This window comes from Leopardus geoffroyi, chromosome B3 (genome assembly GCF_018350155.1).
Source record: "Leopardus geoffroyi isolate Oge1 chromosome B3, O.geoffroyi_Oge1_pat1.0, whole genome shotgun sequence".
NCBI classification, from domain to species: Eukaryota; Metazoa; Chordata; class Mammalia; order Carnivora; family Felidae; genus Leopardus; species Leopardus geoffroyi.
The window spans coordinates 52,920,664-52,941,196 of record NC_059337.1 but is presented as its reverse complement, the minus strand read 5'-3'; the positions used below and the strand labels follow the sequence as shown (position 1 = coordinate 52,941,196).

The 20,533-nt window shown below is 36.1% G+C and overlaps 1 protein-coding gene across 5 annotated transcripts in view; it reads right to left on the bottom strand.

Moving 5' to 3' along the window:
- The window catches only part of DMXL2 (Dmx like 2), a 152,741-nt gene that overhangs the window by 5,513 nt on the left and 126,695 nt on the right, over window positions 1–20,533 (bottom strand). For 2 of the 5 annotated variants that reach the window (XM_045449742.1, XM_045449746.1), the window contains 15 exons: window positions 20,139–20,215; window positions 18,648–18,778; window positions 16,639–16,887; window positions 12,559–12,737; window positions 9,994–10,124; window positions 9,375–9,460; window positions 8,771–8,972; window positions 7,561–7,678; window positions 4,310–4,372; window positions 3,430–3,516; window positions 3,226–3,347; window positions 1,959–2,097; window positions 1,240–1,300; window positions 979–1,106; window positions 394–471 (listed from right to left, as the gene is read on the bottom strand). In XM_045449742.1, coding sequence (XP_045305698.1) covers window positions 394–471; window positions 979–1,106; window positions 1,240–1,300; window positions 1,959–2,097; window positions 3,226–3,347; window positions 3,430–3,516; window positions 4,310–4,372; window positions 7,561–7,678; window positions 8,771–8,972; window positions 9,375–9,460; window positions 9,994–10,124; window positions 12,559–12,737; window positions 16,639–16,887; window positions 18,648–18,778; window positions 20,139–20,215 — 1,851 coding nt within the window. The remainder of the gene's footprint in view (window positions 1–393; window positions 472–978; window positions 1,107–1,239; window positions 1,301–1,958; window positions 2,098–3,225; window positions 3,348–3,429; window positions 3,517–4,309; window positions 4,373–7,560; window positions 7,679–8,770; window positions 8,973–9,374; window positions 9,461–9,993; window positions 10,125–12,558; window positions 12,738–16,638; window positions 16,888–18,647; window positions 18,779–20,138; window positions 20,216–20,533) is intronic. The other 3 variants (XM_045449743.1, XM_045449745.1, XM_045449744.1) reach the window with 3 other exon arrangements.

The window sequence follows — 20,533 nt, the reverse complement described above, 5'->3', positions numbered from 1 at the left end:
TTCGGATTCTGCGTCTCCCTCTTTCTGCCCCTTTCCCACTTGTGCTCGCTCTCTCTCTCTCTCTCTCTCTCAAAAATAAACACTTAAAATTTTTTTTTAAAAATCTATCAAGAAGTTAAGAGTTTTCAAAAAAGTAGAAACACTTATAGGGAAGCCTCTCAACATTTTCAAATACAGTGGTCATCCTTCAAGTTCTGAAAAGGAAGCTTTTTTGCTTTTTAGTCATTTCGGTCCAAAACTAGGGCAAATAATGGGTGCTGTGCTGCTGGGCAGAGGTGTCCCTTTTTCAACAGATCCAATGAGTGAATCTCCAATGAGATTTAGTGTCTTAAACAGACACTTGATAAATAAGCAGCTTCTGGACGTGCTCTGGGAATGCTGAGTGATACTTACCATGTAAGGTTTAGGATTTGATGCAGTTTGGTTTACTTGCCAGATACTCAGAAAACCCTCTCCATCTGCAACACCACACTGTAAGAATGGCACAAATATTAAACACAGCTTCTTATAACCATATCGAAGGCAAAAATCATTGATTGAGAGTCACTGAAATCTCACTTAACATTCTGCCTGCACCTATTTCTATAGTGTAGGTCCCAGGAAAGCTAAGCACTAAAAATACCCTGAAACCTTTTAAGTGCTCTTCCATACCTATTTTTTTGTTTTCCTTTAGTAAGAAACTGGAAGATTTCAGGTGCTTTTATTAGGTACCACCAACACACTCAACAGAAATAGAGTTCTTTACCTTCACAGAGTATTTAATATCTTTAGGTAGATGATTGATCCATAAAAAAACCTGAATATCTATGCTTTACTGGGAGCCAAGGGGGCATATAAACAGACACCAATAAACCATCTGCCTAGCTTAAACCCAGGGTCACTGAATTGGTTTTTAGATGTAGTTTTACTAAACATCTCCTCATAAATACCTTTTTCAGATGAAGTGTGCAGCAACCCCCACCCCATCCCCAAACCAACCTTGTTGCCTTGTGAATTAAAATATAATCTGGTAACTCTTGCATTGCCAGCTTGGCGGAAACAGACAAGTTGCTGAGGTCGTGTCCATTCAAACATTCGTACACTGCCATCCTGAGCACCTGTAAGATCTAAGACACAAAAGGAAAAGCAGAAAATAAAAAATGAAAAAGCTAAAGAGTTCCAATATTTTCCATTCTATAAATGAACTTCAAAATGACAGAGGCCATTTATAATCCTTTGGATCATAAATAAAATACTTACAGTACTGATGGACTGGGTGGGACGTCATTCTCTTAACGTTATGGAGGTTCCTTTTCATAAGCTTTAAAAGAAGATAAAAAACCAAATTCATTTAGTGCATTGCAGAAGAGAGGGGAAGGCCAAGTCTAATTCTCATAGCCTTTATTCTCTTACAACTGGAATATTACTAACATATACCCTGTTGTGGGTGTTCTGAACCACTGAACACATGATACCTGTCTGAAGGCTGCAGCAGCAGTCACGTACTGGCACAGCCCTGGCCCATATGGACCATGTGGGTACCAAGCGGCTTCATCTAGAATGAAGGGAACTCTCCTCCAAGTGCTCTCCCTGAGGACAATCAGGAGTCTCTCCAGACTCATCAGAATAGAACATGAGAATGGGATCCCTTCAACCACAGTGAATGACAACGTTATAGATGCATTTTTCAAATAGAGTAGACACAACTCCTCTTTGTCTCTGCTTTACCACTTTGCACCTCTCAGTTTGCCCATCTATACAATGGGAGATAATACTGTCACCTACCACCTAGGGTTGTTGTGAGGAAGAGCATGCTCCTGACAGAAAGTCACAGTATGTTAGCTAACTAACATTATTAGTTATGGGGTGCTAACTAGTCATTGCCCTCATCTTGAGGATCGTTCCTGAGTCAGAGTGACTTCCACTTATTCTGGAGTGAGTCCACACCCAGAAACCACACTGAATCGTAAGTAACATACCACACTAGCTCCCGTGCTCGTCTGCCCACTGCCCAGCCACGGCAGAGAGGAAGGTGGGTGCACCTGACTTGCTGAATAGGACGTGGCACTGGGCTGGTAAAGAGTTGTAGTGGAACCACGGTAATCAATATCATCTGAACTGTGAACAACATGCGTGTGTTACTACGAAGTGTTCTCTTAACACACATTCCAATTACACAGCTTCTTATGTAACCACAGGACAGTCTTTACTTTTTAAAAAATGAATAAATATCCATAAGGAAAACTTAGATATAATTTCTAATCAGAGGCAATTTTAGTATCCGTTAACTTTTCCCCTTGAGACAAAATATTTTACTTCACACAAGATGGAACAAATGTTTGCTCTGAAGAATTTAACACAAATATTATTTTTATCATGTATAGAAAAAGATTATAAGGTCTCTTCAAATATAGATATCCCATGTATCAAACTCATACATTTTAAAGAAATCCAAGTTTAAAGGTTTCTTCAAGTACTGGTAATCATCACATAAAAATGTTACAGTAATTTTTATGATGGACTATATCATATTACATGGTTACATCAACTCTGACAGTATGATACTGAGACCTAGCAATATTATATCCTAAGAAAACAGAACCCTACAGAACAAGGAGAGAGGTGATGATGGCACCATTCCCAAGCACACAAAATGTCCAAGAGTGTGGAGAAAAGCAAGAGGGAGGGCGAATGTGGAGGAGAAACCCCAAAATAGGAAAGTGTTGCAAAACACTCTTGGTGCAGTATCCACAGCGTTACTGAAAAATGAACTTGTCTACATCTTCATCTGTAAAAAAGGTATGCCTGTAAGGTGATAATCAAGAAGGAATGATGACATTTACCACTAAATGTGACCTATCAATCAGTCTTATTAACATATTGGTATATTCTGCTTTTTGTTTTAATTATCCAAACCAACTGAATTCGCTGAATACTGTGTAATTCCTGACATCTCTTTGTTAGGGTTAAATGTCAATGTTGTAGTTATTGGCATTAGGCTTTGGTGTTGGGGATTATTCTGAGTCAAACACTATGAATAGTTCCGTGTGGAATGGCAGAAGTATGAGTAATTTGTTCACTGATTTAAGAAGAGCCTTTCATTGGCACCTAAACCAATTATATTGGTTTCCTATCCAAATAAAGAGATATATATACTTTTCAAGATAATTCAAATCTGCATAACCATTTAATGGGTTCTTTTTTAAGAATACTACGTTTAAAATGGACTACACAAGGCAGACTAACCTTTTGGATTCTCTGTCATATTCTTCTCCAATCCATATATACGACTGACAGGCCAGCAGAGAAGTAACATCAAGTTCTTGTACGTCATGTGTTGAAGCCAAGACAATTTCGTTACAGTTTGCCTATAAAGCAAAGGCAGAGTCAATAATTTAAGTGACTTCACTAAAATAATGGCACAATCTTTACAATGACTAAAGCTTTTACCTTATTAATGGAAAATGCCATGATCATATCTGATTCCTTATGAATGATTTTCGCCTTTCCACCTGGATAGCCCAGATCAGCTTCAACCTGCAAAACGTTACCGGCAGTTAGTTGTTGTGTAGCTCCATGCGAGACACACACACATTCCACAGAATTAAAAGAAGGATAAGAAGAAAGTGTAGCAGCAGCAGAAGCAAGAAAAAAGGTACCAGTAATTTTAGTATGTTGAGAATTAACTTTGGAATTAGCTTAAATTCTGATGCCCTGTAATCATCCTGACTATAAAGATTTCCATTATGATGACAGGATACTAACTGTCATGAAAGATAACTAGTAAGTTTTTATTAGTATTTGTAACAGCAACGTGCCGGGTGCATCTCTTCCAAAAGTGTGCGGACACTGCAGTAAAAATTTGTATGCAGTAAGAGGCACAGGGTGGAAGAAAAAGTAAGACAAACAAGTCACGTAAGAAATTAAACATTTTAAAAGAGAGTAATAAGACAGGAAGAAGGAAAAGTTGGGAAGAACAGTTAGGGATGAAGGAGACTGATGAGAGGAAGGTGCACTGGCTTAGGGTCAAAGGTGACAGAAGGAAAGAAGATGCAGGATCAAGGAGGAAAGATAAGATAACCACATGTTTAAGAACAGGCTGGAAAAGGGGACAGAAGTGAAGATGGAACAGGAAGAAGGAAAGAGAAGGACCAATGCTTAGGAAGAGCAAGTCAGACATGGTGGAGTGTTTCCTAACCTACACCACTGAGATGTATGGGAGCAACGAGTATTTCGATTAGCTGGCTAGCCAACGGGTTAGTATTAGAGATGAAGGTTAGCTCCTCAAAATTTAAGAATGAGCTAAAAATACAAGAGCATGGAACACTACCTTGCTGTGGCAATCCTCTGCTACGCAGTTTTGTCTGACCTGTTCCACACGTTCTTCTACAGACTAAGTAACACCACACCGTCACAAACACAAAACACATGCATGAAATGAAATTATAAAGAGAATGAAAAATTTCAAACTGAAATGGTCACTCCATAACTTAAAGATGGTAATTTGTAAACTTCCCTTTTAAAAGCACAAAATCAAGAGAGAAAAACTAAGTAAAATGTGATGTCATCAGATGAACACAATACAAAGCAAAACAGGCAAAATTAATGTGCCTATTACATACACAAAAGCTGTCTCAAAATAAAAATTAGTTATTTGTATGCCAGTTATGTAACTTAAAGCTCTAATTTAAACTGCAGTGTCTAAAAAATAAAACCTGCTTGTATGAGAAAATGCACTACACAGATTCCTAGCCTACAGAGGTTTATTTCAAATACAAATTAACACTATTTCTGAACACAGATTCAAAGTACTGATAATTATTTCACTCTTACTCATAAGAAATATATCCATTAAAGGGTAGTCAGGGACTGAAATTCACATCAACTGTTCACTATAAACGATATTTTCTCCTTACAAGTAAACAGATGTTTGATAAAATGGCGCACAGGAAAGAAATCACACAAAGAGCTTACTCCTGGTTGATGACAGGGTCATCAAGGATGGCTACAGTCAGAATAATAGTTCTGCTCTTCTGTGGAAACCTCTGAAGGTTTGATCATAGCAATACACCCCTCCTAATATCTCTTGAAGTGATTGCTTCACTTTCAACCAAAAGGGCCAAATTCTCTGTGCACGCCTTCAGCGACTGCCTAGGGATGCTACAGAGGAACAATGACGGAAAGGTAACTATGTACAAGGCCCACTCAACAAAAGCCAAACTGCTGAACAACCTGTTTGCCTTTAATCATAAATAGCGGACTTTGCAACATTTACTGATTTCACAAAAACTGTCTTGTGGAATATTCTTCTTTAACATATTCAATGAGTAAAAATATCTTCTTATGAATATACCTAAAATTTCAGCATTTCTCAGGAGAATTTTCTAAGTAATTTTTTAAAATGAGCCAACATTTTAGAATTTTTAGGATGTTTTTCAATTTGACTAATCAATTCACTGAATTTGCCAAATTTATGAGTACTACAATCCTACTTAATAATTTAAAAAGATAATCCACTCTTACTGAATGGATAATTTTGACAAATGTTCCATATTTCTGAGCTTAGTGACCAGTTTTTATTTTGTCTTAACAGTTTTAACACTTTTTTTCAATTTTTTCCTTACTGAAAACAAATTTTCAGTAGATCTGTGCTATTCAAAACAGTAGCCATTAACCATATGTGACCATTTAAACAAAATTAAGTCACACTAGCTACTTTTTTTTTAAGCGTATTTACCTATTTTGAGAGAGAAAGAGAGAGAGAGCACGCACGGAGAGGAGAGCAAGACAGAGAGGGAGAGAGAGAGAGAATCCCAAGAAGGCTCTATGCTGTCAGTGTAGACCCCAACACAGGGCTCGAACGCACAAACTGTGAGATCATGACCTGAGCCAAAATCAAGAGTTGGATGCCTAACCAACTGAGCCACCCAGGCGCCCATACTAGGTACATTTCAAGTGTTCAGTAACTGTATGTGCCTAATAACTATTGTATTGTATACAAAAGATATAGATTTCCATTATCACAGGAAGTTCTACTGGACAGCACTGAACAAGATAGTAATTCCACACAATAATTTGAAATCCAAAAGGTACAAAAGGGTACATGATAAAAATTCTTCCTCCCAACCAAACTCCTACCATGTACTTCCCATCCTTGGAGCCAACCAATGCTTACAGAGCGTTTTAAGAAATTTCACCTTGCTGTTCATGGAGACCCTCTGCTTGTAGAAAATCTGAAGAGAACACACAGTATATGGGGCTGCCGATACCAACCACACAGAGACTGAGGGATATAAAGGAGAGACTAAGGGGCAGAAGGAGGGAGAGGCTTAGTTACAGAAGAAGGAAACCTAAGAGAACAGATCCTGAAGACAAGACTAAGGGTTCAAGCAACCTAGACACCTCATTTCCCACAACTCTTGAGGCTCTGACAATCCAACCAAACCATGCTACAAACCTTCTGAATAATTAAACATATTCCATTTTCAAGGAATCATTACATTTAATAATTAGAAGAACTAAACACTCAAAAAACTGATCCTTTAATATACTGGCTTTCTGTGAATAACAGAGTCCTAATTGAGCAGGTATCTTTTATGTTAAATCTATTTCTTAGTTTATGAAATTTGGATGAAGCATCACTACAGGAAATACTGTCAACAGTCAACTAAATGAAAGAGAATGAAATCTGTGATTTCCCTAACAAACCCTAACAAATGGAGATGTGGTTCTCTATTTTACCTTGGAAAACAGAGCCATATTAACTGTCCCTCTCAGTTTTCAATTTTCTAAGTGAAATATAATTCATTGTTCTTTTCTCATAGATTTTGTTTGCCAAATCTTTAATCTAATCTGACACTCTACTCTGTACACTCTCTACGCTGCCCATTATCTCATGAAGTAGCCACAAGGACTGATATGCTCGTGTAACAGATCTGTGCCCTCCTCTTTTATAAGAGATATTTTTAAGTTCTAAAGTACCAGTCTCCCAAATTCCTGATTCTTCTTGAACCCTGTATGACATTAAATTACTAATTCACAATCAGCTTAAAAATCACTGTGCAGTGCCGAACTTCTGCATCACTTTGTAGAGCAAACTTCCTTCATCACATATTCATATTTCTGTAGTTTATACTCTTTCACAAAAATTATCCTGAATTTGTTTCCAAAGTTTATCCTGTTCATTTCTAAATGCTAAATAAACAAAATACTTTTAAAGCGCTATGTTAGATTTCCTGTTAAATGATATTCAAAGAATCATAACAGAGAGTACACTCATTTATATATTAAATCACCCAAATAATCCATCACAATATTTATTATTTGTAAAAGCCCAACGGAAAGCCTTGCAAAGAAGTACCAACTTTCACTTGGTTATATGTGATTTACCAAGGGACCTATGTTGTCTCATTGTTATAAAATGAAAAGTCTAAGATTTTATCTTAAAGAAGAAATTCACTGTAGTCAGGTAAACTATTACCCATAATGTATGAAAGATAATTAGGCTGCAACCAAAAAGTAAATCATTAAAAAAGTTAAAACTAAACAAAAATTACAAAACATTTTTTTTTTCCAAAATACCTCACTCTGCTTTCTTTTCTTAGTGAAGATATATCTAATAAATGTCTCTTGAAGGACTTCTTGTTTCACAAGGAAATGCCAGAGTCTTTTGACTGGAAGTGCAGAAGAATCCCGGGACCTATTAAAAAAAAGGAATACATCTTATTTAATTCTGTACAAAATGTGCTTCATATCTGCAGAAACTTTAAAAAAAAAAAACCTCCATTATCTATTGCAAAGAAGATACATCATTAAGTTCAGCAGAGTTTTATAATTTTTTTTCTTTTAATTTTCAGTTCTTCTAAAAATACTCCTTTATCTGGCAATTAATTCTCTAATTACATGGTTCTCTGAATGAACAGGTTGAGCTGAGAGTCAAAAGAAGCTATTATTCTCTTTTTAAATTATATTGTAGGTTGGTTCTGTTGGTTACATAACATCACCAATGAATATAAAGTCACAGAGTTCATTTTTAACAACCCCCCCAAAGCTAAAAAGCCTGTTTTTTCAAGTTTATCAGTGATACTCTTAATCACAGGACAGGCGCCTCACAAAAGTATGCTGCTTATCCAAAGGACAGACAGGAGGGCAGGTAGAAGACCAAAACATCAATAAAAAACCTTAATATATCTACTATTAAATTATTGCCAAAATCTAAGTAGCACCTTGTTTGTATATGTACATTATTATCCCAAAATATTTCTGTATGAATTCTTAAAATGGCAAAAATATAATAAATGCTTTTTCCTGATTACAAAAGTAATACATCTATTCAATTATTGGTCATCCTGGGAAAAATGTTTTCTATCCAGATTATTCTAATGTTTTCCTTCACATATATTGCTAGAAATAGAACTGTAGGTTCAAAGTTATGAATGTTTTTACAAAAACATAATATAAGCATATTTTGCCAAACTACCTTCCAGAGAAGTTAAACCAGGCTACATTTTCATGGGCATTATAAGCATCCTTACTTAGGGGTGCCTGGGTGGCTCAGTCGGTTAAGTGTCCGACTTCGGCTCAGGTCATGATCTCACGGTCTGTGAGTTCGAGCCCCGCATCGGGCTCTGTGCTGACAGCTCAGAGCCTGGAGCCTGTTTCGGATTCTGTGTCTCCCTCTCTCTCTGCCCCTCCCCTGTTTATGCTCTGTCTCTCTCTGTCTCAAAAATAAATAAACGTTAAAAAAAAAATTTTTTTTAAAAATTAAAAAAAAAAAAATAAGCATCCTTACTTGAATGGAGTATTTTCAGGTTCTAGCATTGCTTTATTTCGAAGAATAGCTGGTCCGGCTCCTACTGAAAGGTCAGTTGGGTAAGTGTTGATATAGTTAGGTGGTGGACCTTCAAACTGATCCATTTTCTCTTGCAATATCTGTTCCCAGTTCTCCAAGTTTTTAATGACAGCAATACCTAATGGTGATGTTACAGGCAATTCTAAAAGAGGACAGAAATGCCAACTTGTTTTCATAAAAATGTTGATCATCATCCACATATTTAAAAACTCTGAAATTTTTGGAGCCAAAACCTCTGAAAATACAAATAAACCTGAAAATGTTGATCTAATACTATTTGGATTCTTAGTGCTTTTAACAAAACAGAAGGCCAGCTCTCTAAATTGAGCAAGAAAATGTCTAGCTTCTCCAGTCTGATTTCCTGCTTTTTCTTTCAACCCTCTGGGTAAACAGTGGTTCTTGCTATGAATTAAAACCATAGACTGGAGCCTAAAGTACACAAGATCTCATCAAATCTCCAATTTTTAGTACCAAACGCTCTTTTATGTAGATTTCTATGAAGAGAAACTTGATGCTAATATATTTAAGAACATTAATTACCTACCAGAGAATTCCAATCCAGCAATGGGAAAGAAATTCTTGACGTTGTGAAGTACTAGCTTAACCATTGTCAAATGCAGAAGAGCCCAGCTGTTCAAGGGAAACAAACAAACAAAAAGTTCTCCTTCACTGAAAATAACATCATGAGAGAAGCATAGTAATGATTCCTGTCAATTGTTTAGCCCAATCTCCAATCCAGAAAAAAAGTTGTTCTTTTCTAACAACTTAAACCTTTGTCATATAATAGAAAATATGTTAACAATGTACAATTGGAATACACTTATAATATCTGAAAACCACCTAATGGAAAAAGATTTATAGTCACACGCAATCTAATAGCATATCAATGAACATATACTAAGTTCTAATGTCACATCAATAAATTACATATTTTTTCTAACTGAAAATGTTTGTGTTTCCACTCTACATGTAAGCTATTCTTAGACACTAGATGTGAAAGACATACTCTACTCTCTAGAAATTTAACCTCAAAGATACAGAATTACTAACCTGAAAATGTAAGTCAGCTCTTGTATAATAAATTCATGATAGTATTACTTAAAATTCCTAACGTCAGGATTTTTTTTTTTTACAAAAGAGAGAGAGAGAGAGAGGAAAGTTACCTATAGGAATTTGGATCTTGGTGCTCCTGTATTTGTGTATCTGAAAAAAAAGCATCATCTTCTTCTTCATCACTATGAATGCTTTCATCAGAATCATATATAACACCACTATCAGACAAAGGGAGAAATGGCTGCAATAAAAGATAAAGTTATTTTTTAAATATATAATCAGGTTGTTTTTGTCTTAACTTAATGAACATTTTTAAGTGGTGTCTAAATAAAAACTTCCTTTCACAAATGATACTAGGCCTACGAAAGTCAAGAAAACTAGTCAAAACTCTCAGATTGAATAAAAAAACTCAATACCTAGATACAATATAAATACTTCTAGAGCATTACTTGTAATAGCCAAATTATGGAAGCAAACTAAGTGTCCATTGATAATCTATAAAGATGTGGCACATGCACAGAGAAGTATTACTCAGCCATTAAAAAGAATGAGATCTCGCCATCTGTGACAACATGGATGACCTAGAGGGTATTATGCTGAGTGAAGTGAGTCACAGAAAACAAATACCATATGATTCACTTATATGTAGAATCTAAAAAACAAAACAAATAAACAAAAAAACAGGAACAAAATCATACAGAGAACTAGTGGTTTCCAGAGCAGAGGGAGATGGGCAAAAGAGGCAAAAAGGATTAAGAGGTACAAAGTTCCAGTTATAAAATAAATAGTTCACAAGGATGATAAATACAGCATAGGGAATAGGGTCAATAATACTGCAATAATGTTGCATGGTGACAACTGAGAGATACACTTATTGTGGTTAGTACAGAGTAATGTATAGAATTGCTGAATCACTGTTTGTACACCTGAAACACTGTATGTCAACTATACTTCAACAAAAAGTAAATTAAAAGAAATAGTAAAACATATGTCACAGAGGGGTGCCTGGGTGGCTCAGCTGGTTGAGCATCTGACTCCTGACTTTGGCTCAGGTCATCTCATGTTTGTGACACTGAGCCCAGTGTGGGGCTCTGCTGACAGCGTGGAGCCTTCTTGGGATTCTCCCTCTCTCTCCCCCTTTCCCTCTGGCTCTCTCTCTCTCTCTCAAATAAATACTTAAGAAAAAGTATATCACAGAAATATTAGAAAACAACCCTTTTCTTATATATCAAGAGAACTAGTTAGACAAGTTGAAAGAAAAAAGACACACTGAAAAACATAAAATATCAAAGGAAAAACCTTATGAAAACAGACAGCTATAGTGAAGGAAAGCACAAATCCTTCTAAAAGCTATATAAGGAGACTCAGACATGTAAAAACTATAATTCTTTAAAATTAATTTATAAGTTTTAAGTTAATTGCCATAAAAATCCCCCTGGGTATTTCTTTTCCTTTTTTGAGGCTTTATGATGATTCCAAAGTTCATAGGGAAGAAAAAATAGACAAGATTAGCTGAGAAATCTTTTTAAGGTGAAAGATATCATTTGTAGTGGATATTAAAACAAGTAATTAAAAGAAGTGCAGCCTAGATATTGATCAATGGAAATACAGTCCAAAAGTAGTATATGTATACAAAATTAATCTATGACAAAGATAACAAAAGTGGGAGGAAAGGAAATATAACTGGTTACGATAACAAAAGCAAATCTTCAGAACTCACCTTGAAAGACTTTTTAAAAGTGGGATCAATACCTCAAGAACTCTGAGATCTAATAAAATTTTTAAATGGAAGGTGGCATGATGAAAGATATATTTCCTATGTGGACATACAGCAAGGTGACCACAGCATTAGCATGTGTAAAGAGGGCAACATTAGGGGCACCTGGGTGGCGCAGTCGGTTAAGCGTCCGACTTCAGCCAGGTCACGATCTCGCGGTCTGTGAGTTCGAGCCCCGCGTCAGGCTCTGGGCTGACGGCTCAGAGCCTGGAGCCTGTTTCCGATTCTGTGTCTCCCTCTCTCTCTGCCCCTCCCCCGTTCATGTTCTGTCTCTCTCTGTCCCAAAAATAAATAAAACGTTGAAAAAAAAAAAAAAAAGAGGGCAACATTAATAGAAGGAAGGTGATTGATCTGAAAAAGCAAAGCGCTGAAAGAAAGTACTAGTAGCATGTACTGAACATGATATGAAATGCAACTACAATGGATCTAGTCTCTGGGAGTATTCTGATACCCAGAGTTCTATCTGCTTTGGAGAAAGAGAGACATGTCATGGGGCTGAACTCTGGCCTGATGAAACCCCCAAATATCCATTTATCTCCTCTTGCTCTAATTCCATGGTGACCAAGGGAAATACTGATAATTAGACAAAGGGAACTAGATGGCAGACACAAGTATTCCAGTCACTAGAAAACAAGGATGCTGATTGTATGTTAATAAAACTGACTTCTGGTTTAGACCCAAATCCTATACAATTTTCATTTGTCCCATCCATATCAAGTATCTGACCATCATCATCTTATCATCCCTGAATGAATATTCAGTTTCTGGACTTGAGAAATTAAATATCTAAACTATACCTGTTCCACCCAGAGGCTGCCTCACCATTCCTATGTGATGCACACATAAGAATAAAAAAAAAAAAACCCACATAAAAGCTTATATTCCTTAAACCCCTTACCTTTGCAACAAAATAATCCCACATACTAAGTTCAGGAGGAATAAATTTTTCTTTGTAAGATGGTCTCTCTGCAGGTACTGGTGGGGGGGTAGCATCTTTTACAGGTCGTCCAGGGACGAGCATTCGCATGTTAAATCTTCTACGATGTTTATCTATGTCTTCGGAAGGAACAGGAGGTGCTGAATAAAGATAGAGGGAGAAAACAGCATTTATCTTAGAGTTAAAGTTAACTTTCCTTTCAACATACTCCTGCCACGTTTTAGTTTAGACTAAATTACTTGTATCTGCACTAGTTTTCCAGGAACCATGGCAGAGACACACATGAGGATAGAGCATAAAAGAATATCTTGCCATGAAGCAGACTGTGTGCTATTCAGAACAAAGATTAAAGTAATTCTATTTACAATGCATTAAATACATGACATATTCATTAGTGCTTGAGTAATTATTTCTGGCCATGCTGTTTAAGAAAGATTCACTGAAGCTGTAGGATGTAAAGCATGCCTTTAAAAAAGAAGGGAGAAGCTCCACGTGAAAAAAAGAAGGGACAAGAGAAACCAGTAACTAGAGGTTTAGGTGAATGATGATGATAACAGAGGAATATAATGGAGTAAACACTGCTAAGAGGGTTATTTAAAATGAACCCAAGAGGACATTGAGGAAGTGGGGCTTATGCACGTCTCCTGTCTCACATTCTCTGTAATTGTTGCTGAACCCCACTAAAAGCCGAGGCATCTGCTGCATTTAGAATGGACATGGATGGACTTTCCACCTAACACCAGCCGTAGCAACCAATCACATATAGATGAATGTAACTGTAGCTATACGAGCACCAATCACATTTCCTTCAAAACAACTTCTGTAAATTCCCTCTTTCCTCCTTAAAAACTCTAGCCTCCTTTGTCTCTCCAGAGCATGCTTTTGATTTTGGTTGACTCGGTGTCTCCCAGACTGCAATCCCTAAGATCCTAAATAAACACATACATTTTATTTGGCAGCTTGCAATCTTGCTTTCTTTTTTCCCCCGGATGACAAGGAGTCAACTTCAGTTGACTGAGGAAGGGAATAACAAGAAGAATGCAGAGCTGGGCTGGGACTAGGCTGTGGATGTGAAGCTGGGAGCTTATCCTATGGTGATCCCCACAAACACTTCTTAAGTTAGTCACAGGGTGAGGTACTATTTGCTCGGTCAATGACCGAAGATGGAAGATGATGATGTAAGAAGAGCGAACGAGTACAGTGGGTAGTAAAGACTGAGAAGAGTTAGATATGAGGAACACATAAAAGTAACACCAAAAGGATTCAGGAACTAACTAGAGGAAGGCCAAAAAATAGAAGTCAACAGCTCCTCTCTTAAAACTGGTCACAGGAAATGATAATTCTATCTTGTTCCCTCTTCCATCATATCCCACACACAATTCATCAACAAATCCATCAGCAATATCAAATTATAGCCAGAATATAACCACTTTTCGCCCTACAACTACCACTCTCAGCTAAACCACATTTATCTTTTTTTAGTAAAATTTACATAAAAATAAAGATTTTTAAGTGTACAATTCAGTGTCATTTAGTACATTCACAATGTTATGCCACCACCATCTCTATCTAGTTCCAGAGCATTCTCATCCCATTTCATTCCCAAATGTAAACTCTAGAGTCATTAAACAGTTACTCCATACTCTTCCCTCCCTCTAGCCCTTGGGCAACCAATCTGCTTTCTGTCTCTATGGGTTTACCTATTCTGGATACTTCATATAATGGAATAATAAAATACATGACCTTCTGTGTCTGGCTTCTTTCACTTAGCATAGTTTTGAGCTTTATGCTGGTATGGCATGTATCAGTACTTTGTTCCTTTTTAATGACTAACACTCCACTGTATGTATGTATGTATGTATATGTGTGTGTGTATGTATGTGTATATATATGTATATATATATATACATACATATATATATATGTATGTATATATATATACATTTTGTTTATCCATTCATTCTTGATGGTAACCCACAATTATCTTTTAAGTGGACCATTACAATAGCCCCCTTCTTTTATTCTTGTTCTATAGTCTATTCTCCACATAGCAGCTAGAGCTGAAAAACCTAAATCAGATTAGGCCACTCCTGCCAATAGTTTCCTATCTTTCTTTATAATAACTACTGAAGTTTTCACCATCCTAAATGACCTTGCTCCCAGCTGGTTGTCTTACCCTATCTCCATCCAAACTTCCCCAGCTAAAACAGCCATTCTGGCCTCCTCTGTAGTTCCTGGAAAAGGCCAAACTCAGTCCTACCTCATGCCTCATGACCTTGGTACTCCCTTCACCATCTGTAATTGCCTGAAATTACAGAGCCTGAAAGACTCTGGCCCCAGATATCTGCATGGTATGATCCCTGACTTCTCTAGGACTCTGCTCATATGCTCTCATCAGAAATGTGTTTTCTGACCATTCTAACTAAACTGTTCCCAAACCCTTTCCTTCATGACTCTCCATTTAACTCTGCTTTATTTTTATCATAGTTCTTATCATAACTGAAGTACTATTATTTGTTAATTTGTTTACTGTGTGCTAACCTCCACTACATGTAAGCTTCATGAAGGTAAGGGGTTGTCTGTGTTATTCATCCCAAAGCCGACAACGCTGCTTGTCACGTAGTAGGTGTTAAATGAATGCAAATATGAATCTGCACTCAGAAGTTTTTTTTTTTTGTTTGTTTTGTTTTTTAATTTTTTTTTTCAACGTTTATTTATTTTTGGGACAGAGAGAGACAGAGCATGAACGGGGGAGGGGCAGAGAGAGAGGGAGACACAGGATCGGAAACAGGCTCCAGGCTCCGAGCCATCAGCCCAGAGCCCGACGCGGGGCTCGAACTCACGGACCGCGAGATCGTGACCTGGCTGAAGTCGGACGCTTCACCGACTGCGCCACCCAGGCGCCCCTGCACTCAGAAGTTTTAAGCATGGATGACTTGATGAATGGATTACCATGAAAAAAAAATAATAGAAAATTCAGAAAGAGAAAGAAGTGATTTGAGGGGAAAACTTTCAAATTTAAGGTTGGCTACAACAAGGTAGGAACAAGATAAAGATGAAGAGTCACCCACCCACATACGGGGGAGTGAAAGCAATGAAAGTGGCTAAGACATCCTCCCCTACTTTGACTTATACAGAAACTTATTCATTTAATTCAACCTTGGGCAGTAAGGACACAGATGAGAGCCAGTGCCATTCAAACTCTTTGTGCCATTGATTCCCCATCTGTAGTAGGATAATTTCCAAGGATGAATTAACATGATTTCTGTTTCAGCACCAAGATGGAAACTCTTCCTATATCATCAGTCTACACCTTACATATCCTTCCATCTTTAAAAGTGGGATAAAAAAAACAAAAAAAAACAACAACAAAAAAAAAAGGCAGAAAATGGAATTTTAAAAACCATATGCATGACTGGAAAAGCTATCTTGCACATGACCATGAACCTAATATGAAGCCAACTGTTCTCATGCTCTGTAAAGATTATGATGATTTATTCAAGTCTTTTTTCTCTAAACACTATCCTTTTCCCTTTCCATTCTTTAACACTCTCCTCACTTACCTTCACCTGTCCTCTATTTCTTTTTTATCCTCCTCAAATTTGTCCTGGTTTATCAAAAAATGTTCAACTGAAACTTTATTTTTATTTGAACATGAGTTTATTTACTATTCTAACCAAAGTGATGAGATTTTAAACATCACTGATTTTCAAAATAAAAATTCTTGTAACATTAGAAAATCTTTTACTTTTGCACTGGAAATTATTTACGTTTACATATATTTTTTAATTTTTTTTTTCAACGTTTATTTATTTTTGGGATAGAGAGAGACAGAGCATGAACGGGGGAGGGGCAGAGAGAGAGGGAGACACAGAATAGGAAACAGGCTCCAGGCTCTGAGCCGTCAGCCCAGAGCCTGACGTGGGGCTCGAACTCACGGACCACGATATGGTGACCTGGCTGAAGTCGGACGCTTAACCGACTGCGCCACCCAGGCGCCCCTACATTTACATATATTAATTGGTATCAAATTTATCTTACCTGCAATATTTTCTGCTTGTCTTTGAGGTTTCACAACAAGCTTCACACCCCCTCCAAAAACAGCAGCCCACATCCGATTATTTAATGGGTGGGCTGCAAGTCGAAACAATTCATTGGAGGAATTTGTAGCAAGAGCATGTATCAATAAACTTAAGTAAACAGCAACAACAGCTTCACACAACAAAATGTTCAATTTTGGCTGGTCTTCATCTTGAGCTGAACTCAAGAGATTAATGAGTGAGCTCACACCTGTATGGGTATATAATATCATAAGAAGTGTATCAGCAAAAAGCTCCAGAAGAAAAAATCCAAATCTGTAACTTAGCCAAAATTATGTATCCATATTATGTAATATATCCATAATTTGAGTAACAAGATAAATGACAGAAATGGATTATAATCTATGGAATAAAATAAGCCCACAGTTTATACTGATATAATAAATGAGTGAATAAATAAATAAAAAGGGGAGAAATGAAAGCTCTGCCTCATAGTACAATTTCAACTAAAAGTAAAAGGAATGATAAAATCAGAAAAATCACCATCTAGTAATCCCCACAGTAATATCTGATTCAGGCAAGAATGGATGCTAAAATTAGTGGGTGAAAGCATAATATTTTACACAGTCTCAAACTACCTCTTAAAAAGAAACTTATCGATTACAAAGAAAAAATATTAGCTTAACAAATGTGAAATTTGGCAGAAACTACCTTAACAGGTGATCAGAGTTAATAGCACCAATTATGGAACTAACTGACATCATATGCCTCTTGACAGTCTGAACTAAGGGCACACAGTATCTTTTTTGTGGTATCCATGCCAAACATATACAACCTGAATCTAATGCTAAGGTTAGGAAAACCCAAATTGAGGGACATTCTAAAAAATAATTGTCTACTACTCTGCAAAAGTATCAATCATGAAAGACAAAAAAAAAAAAAAATTAAGAACTACTCTAAGACAGAGGAGATTCATGAGACATTACAACTAAATGTCACATGGAAGACACGAGTGAGGTAGCTGGAGAGATTTCTGAAAGATCTACAGATGAGAAGAACAATATTGTACAATGTTAAGATGCTGAATTTGAATACTGTGCTACAGTTATGTAAAAGAATGTTTTTAGGAAAGACTCATGATATATTTAGATGTAAAAGGGTATCATGTATACAACCTGCTCTCAAATACTTCAAAAAAAAATACGTAAATACACACACACAGTGAGAGAAAGAGAAGCATGAATGCTAAAGCAGGTATGGCAAAATGTTAACATGTGGAGAATCTGGGTGGGGCTATACAAAAATTCTTTGTACTGTTTTTTCAATTTCTTGTCTCATTTATTCCAATAAAAATGAAAATGGAAACAATGTTTCTAAAAACTTACACACAAATCAATTTTAAATATCCAGTTTGAGTTTGTCACCTCTTTCTACTGCCACTCTTCACAACAATCACTAATGTGTGAACTCAGAGTTATAAAGCAAGTAGAGTAAAACCTGAATGACACAGCAAACCAGGAAAAGGTATGAAGAGAGTGGAGAAGTCTGAAATAACTGACGCGGATGATGAGAAAAAGAGCTAACCAGAAAAAGAGAAGGACTGGCAGACAGCACAGAATGGTCACTCTTATCCCAACATACAAATTTACACTTGAGAGTAATCGTATTCTCTCTGATACATCTGTGAAAATGTCTCTGTGATACTGCTCTCTAATTTGGAATTTCTAAGGATAAGGAAGAGGATGTGCTCACCCTTGTGAAAGATGTTAAACCTTGCTTTTTTATGCTGGTCAACACAGCTGGGTTTTGAAGCCTTAACTTCCTGAGTCTTCAGACAACATTACAGTACTTAATAATTCCTAACCCATGGCAGAAAACATCATCAAAAACAAACAAATAAAAAAACCATTCACCAATTCCACAAAGAACAACAATCAGGAAACCAGTTAGTAACTTTTTAAAATGGAATTGCCAAATAAGGTCTAAAAACCAAAACACTTAAATGCTCACCTGGCCACTGAGCAGGAGAAGAATTCGGTGTTGCATGTTCTTCAATACTTTCGGTCCTGAGTCTTCGACGATCACTTAAAAGAAGTCCTTGATAAGCCATACCTGTAAACTGGTTTCCTTCTGTCTGACTGCTAAAACAAATAAGGTTTGGTTATTTATCACCCTAACAGAGGTAACTGGCAATTGTGCTTTATACATATTTATTTTAGATGATTAGAATGACATTTACTCCTTTTAAAAACTTTTCAAGATGGTTGAAAATCTTTTCTATATTCACCCATTTTTATTAAAAAAAAGAGTCTGAAAGTAAGAAGAGTACTATTAGCACTAGACTATATTAGAAAGTTTCAGGGTGCTATTTTCTTGCATTTCTTAGCTCTGCAAAGTTGTGCAACCTTAACTTTGAACTAAAATATGAACTACAATCTGGAGAATCATATTTTAGAAATATCAAATCCTAAAGCCAAATGTGACTAAATATTTATTTCTCTCCTCTTCGTGGAGCTGGGGAAAATACAAAAGCAGAAAGTAAAGCTAACTCCCTTGAGGGTCAATCATAGCCTAAGGATGAGAAAATACACATTTAAAAAATATTTATTTGAATTCTCATTTAGTGCCATTTTAACCAGTGACTGATATCAAACAAGTTGGCTTTGATCATTATGATGATCACAGTAAATTAAATAAACTCTTTTTCCCTTATTTACATTTCCAACGCATCCTTATTGAACTGAAAGCAGAGTACAGGCCATTTTGAGGCCTGTATCAAATCTTCTCACAAGAGGCTCCTGAATTTACAAGAAAAAGAAATCTAGACATATGTTTAATATAAATTTAATATGATTCTATTTATATTACAAGGTTTTTCATTTATTAGTTCATTTAAATCTGGGTCATCTTTCCTAGTGATTCAATTTCTTACTACTTACACTGCCCTCATCATTAAAATGTGCAGTATACACTAATAAAGGTAATAGGACATTTAGAAAAATTTAAACCATTACTTCTCATTGGTATCATTTTCAAAGACTTCTATGTTATATGTAAATGGGTAAGAAAAAATGATTTTAATAATTCTTTGTTAAGAAATGTCCTTTTTGATTTTTTAAAAAGTATTTCCTTTTCCAACTGAAACCAGTTAAGCAATATAGGAGCTAATCCAATGCTAAAAGAAATGGTTCCTAAAGAAAAATAGTAAATAGTGAAAAATTCTTTTCTTAAAATCAAAAAAGACAGTGGTGATGATAATTTCCATTTACTATTTATCATTTTCTGTATGCCTCTGTTGTTACTAGGTGACAGCTAAATTAAAGTTATTTTATTTCTCATTCTCTCTCATCTATTAGAGTATACATGGCAGTCATATTTGAGGATATTTCCATCCCTAGGAAATAGAACTTTGATATAAACTCCAGCACATTTTAATGTTTTTGCTGTATTAATAATTTAGCATGATTTCTTTTTTTTTTTTTTTTTTTTTTTTTTTTTTACCTGTAGCTATGACTGTCACATAATGCTTGGTAAATTGATGCAGAAAGTGATGCTGCTAGTGAATGAAGTGTGTGCACCTAAAACCAAAACAGCCACAATTACATTTTATACTAACATTTCTATACAACAGTAATATCTTAAATATTAAAAAATACCCAGCAGAGTGGCAATATCATAAATAACACTAAATCCTAAGACTACTAACTCTACTTTAAAACTTATAAAATAACACTCACCCAACTTAATATGAATGCCCACAACAAAGCTAACTGATTCAGAACACATTTATCAAATATTTACTAACTGTGAGCCTGCCATTTACCAGACCCTGAGCAAAGTGCCAATGTTCATCTATTACTGGGACTATTCTACCTGCTAATGATTAGCTTAAAGAT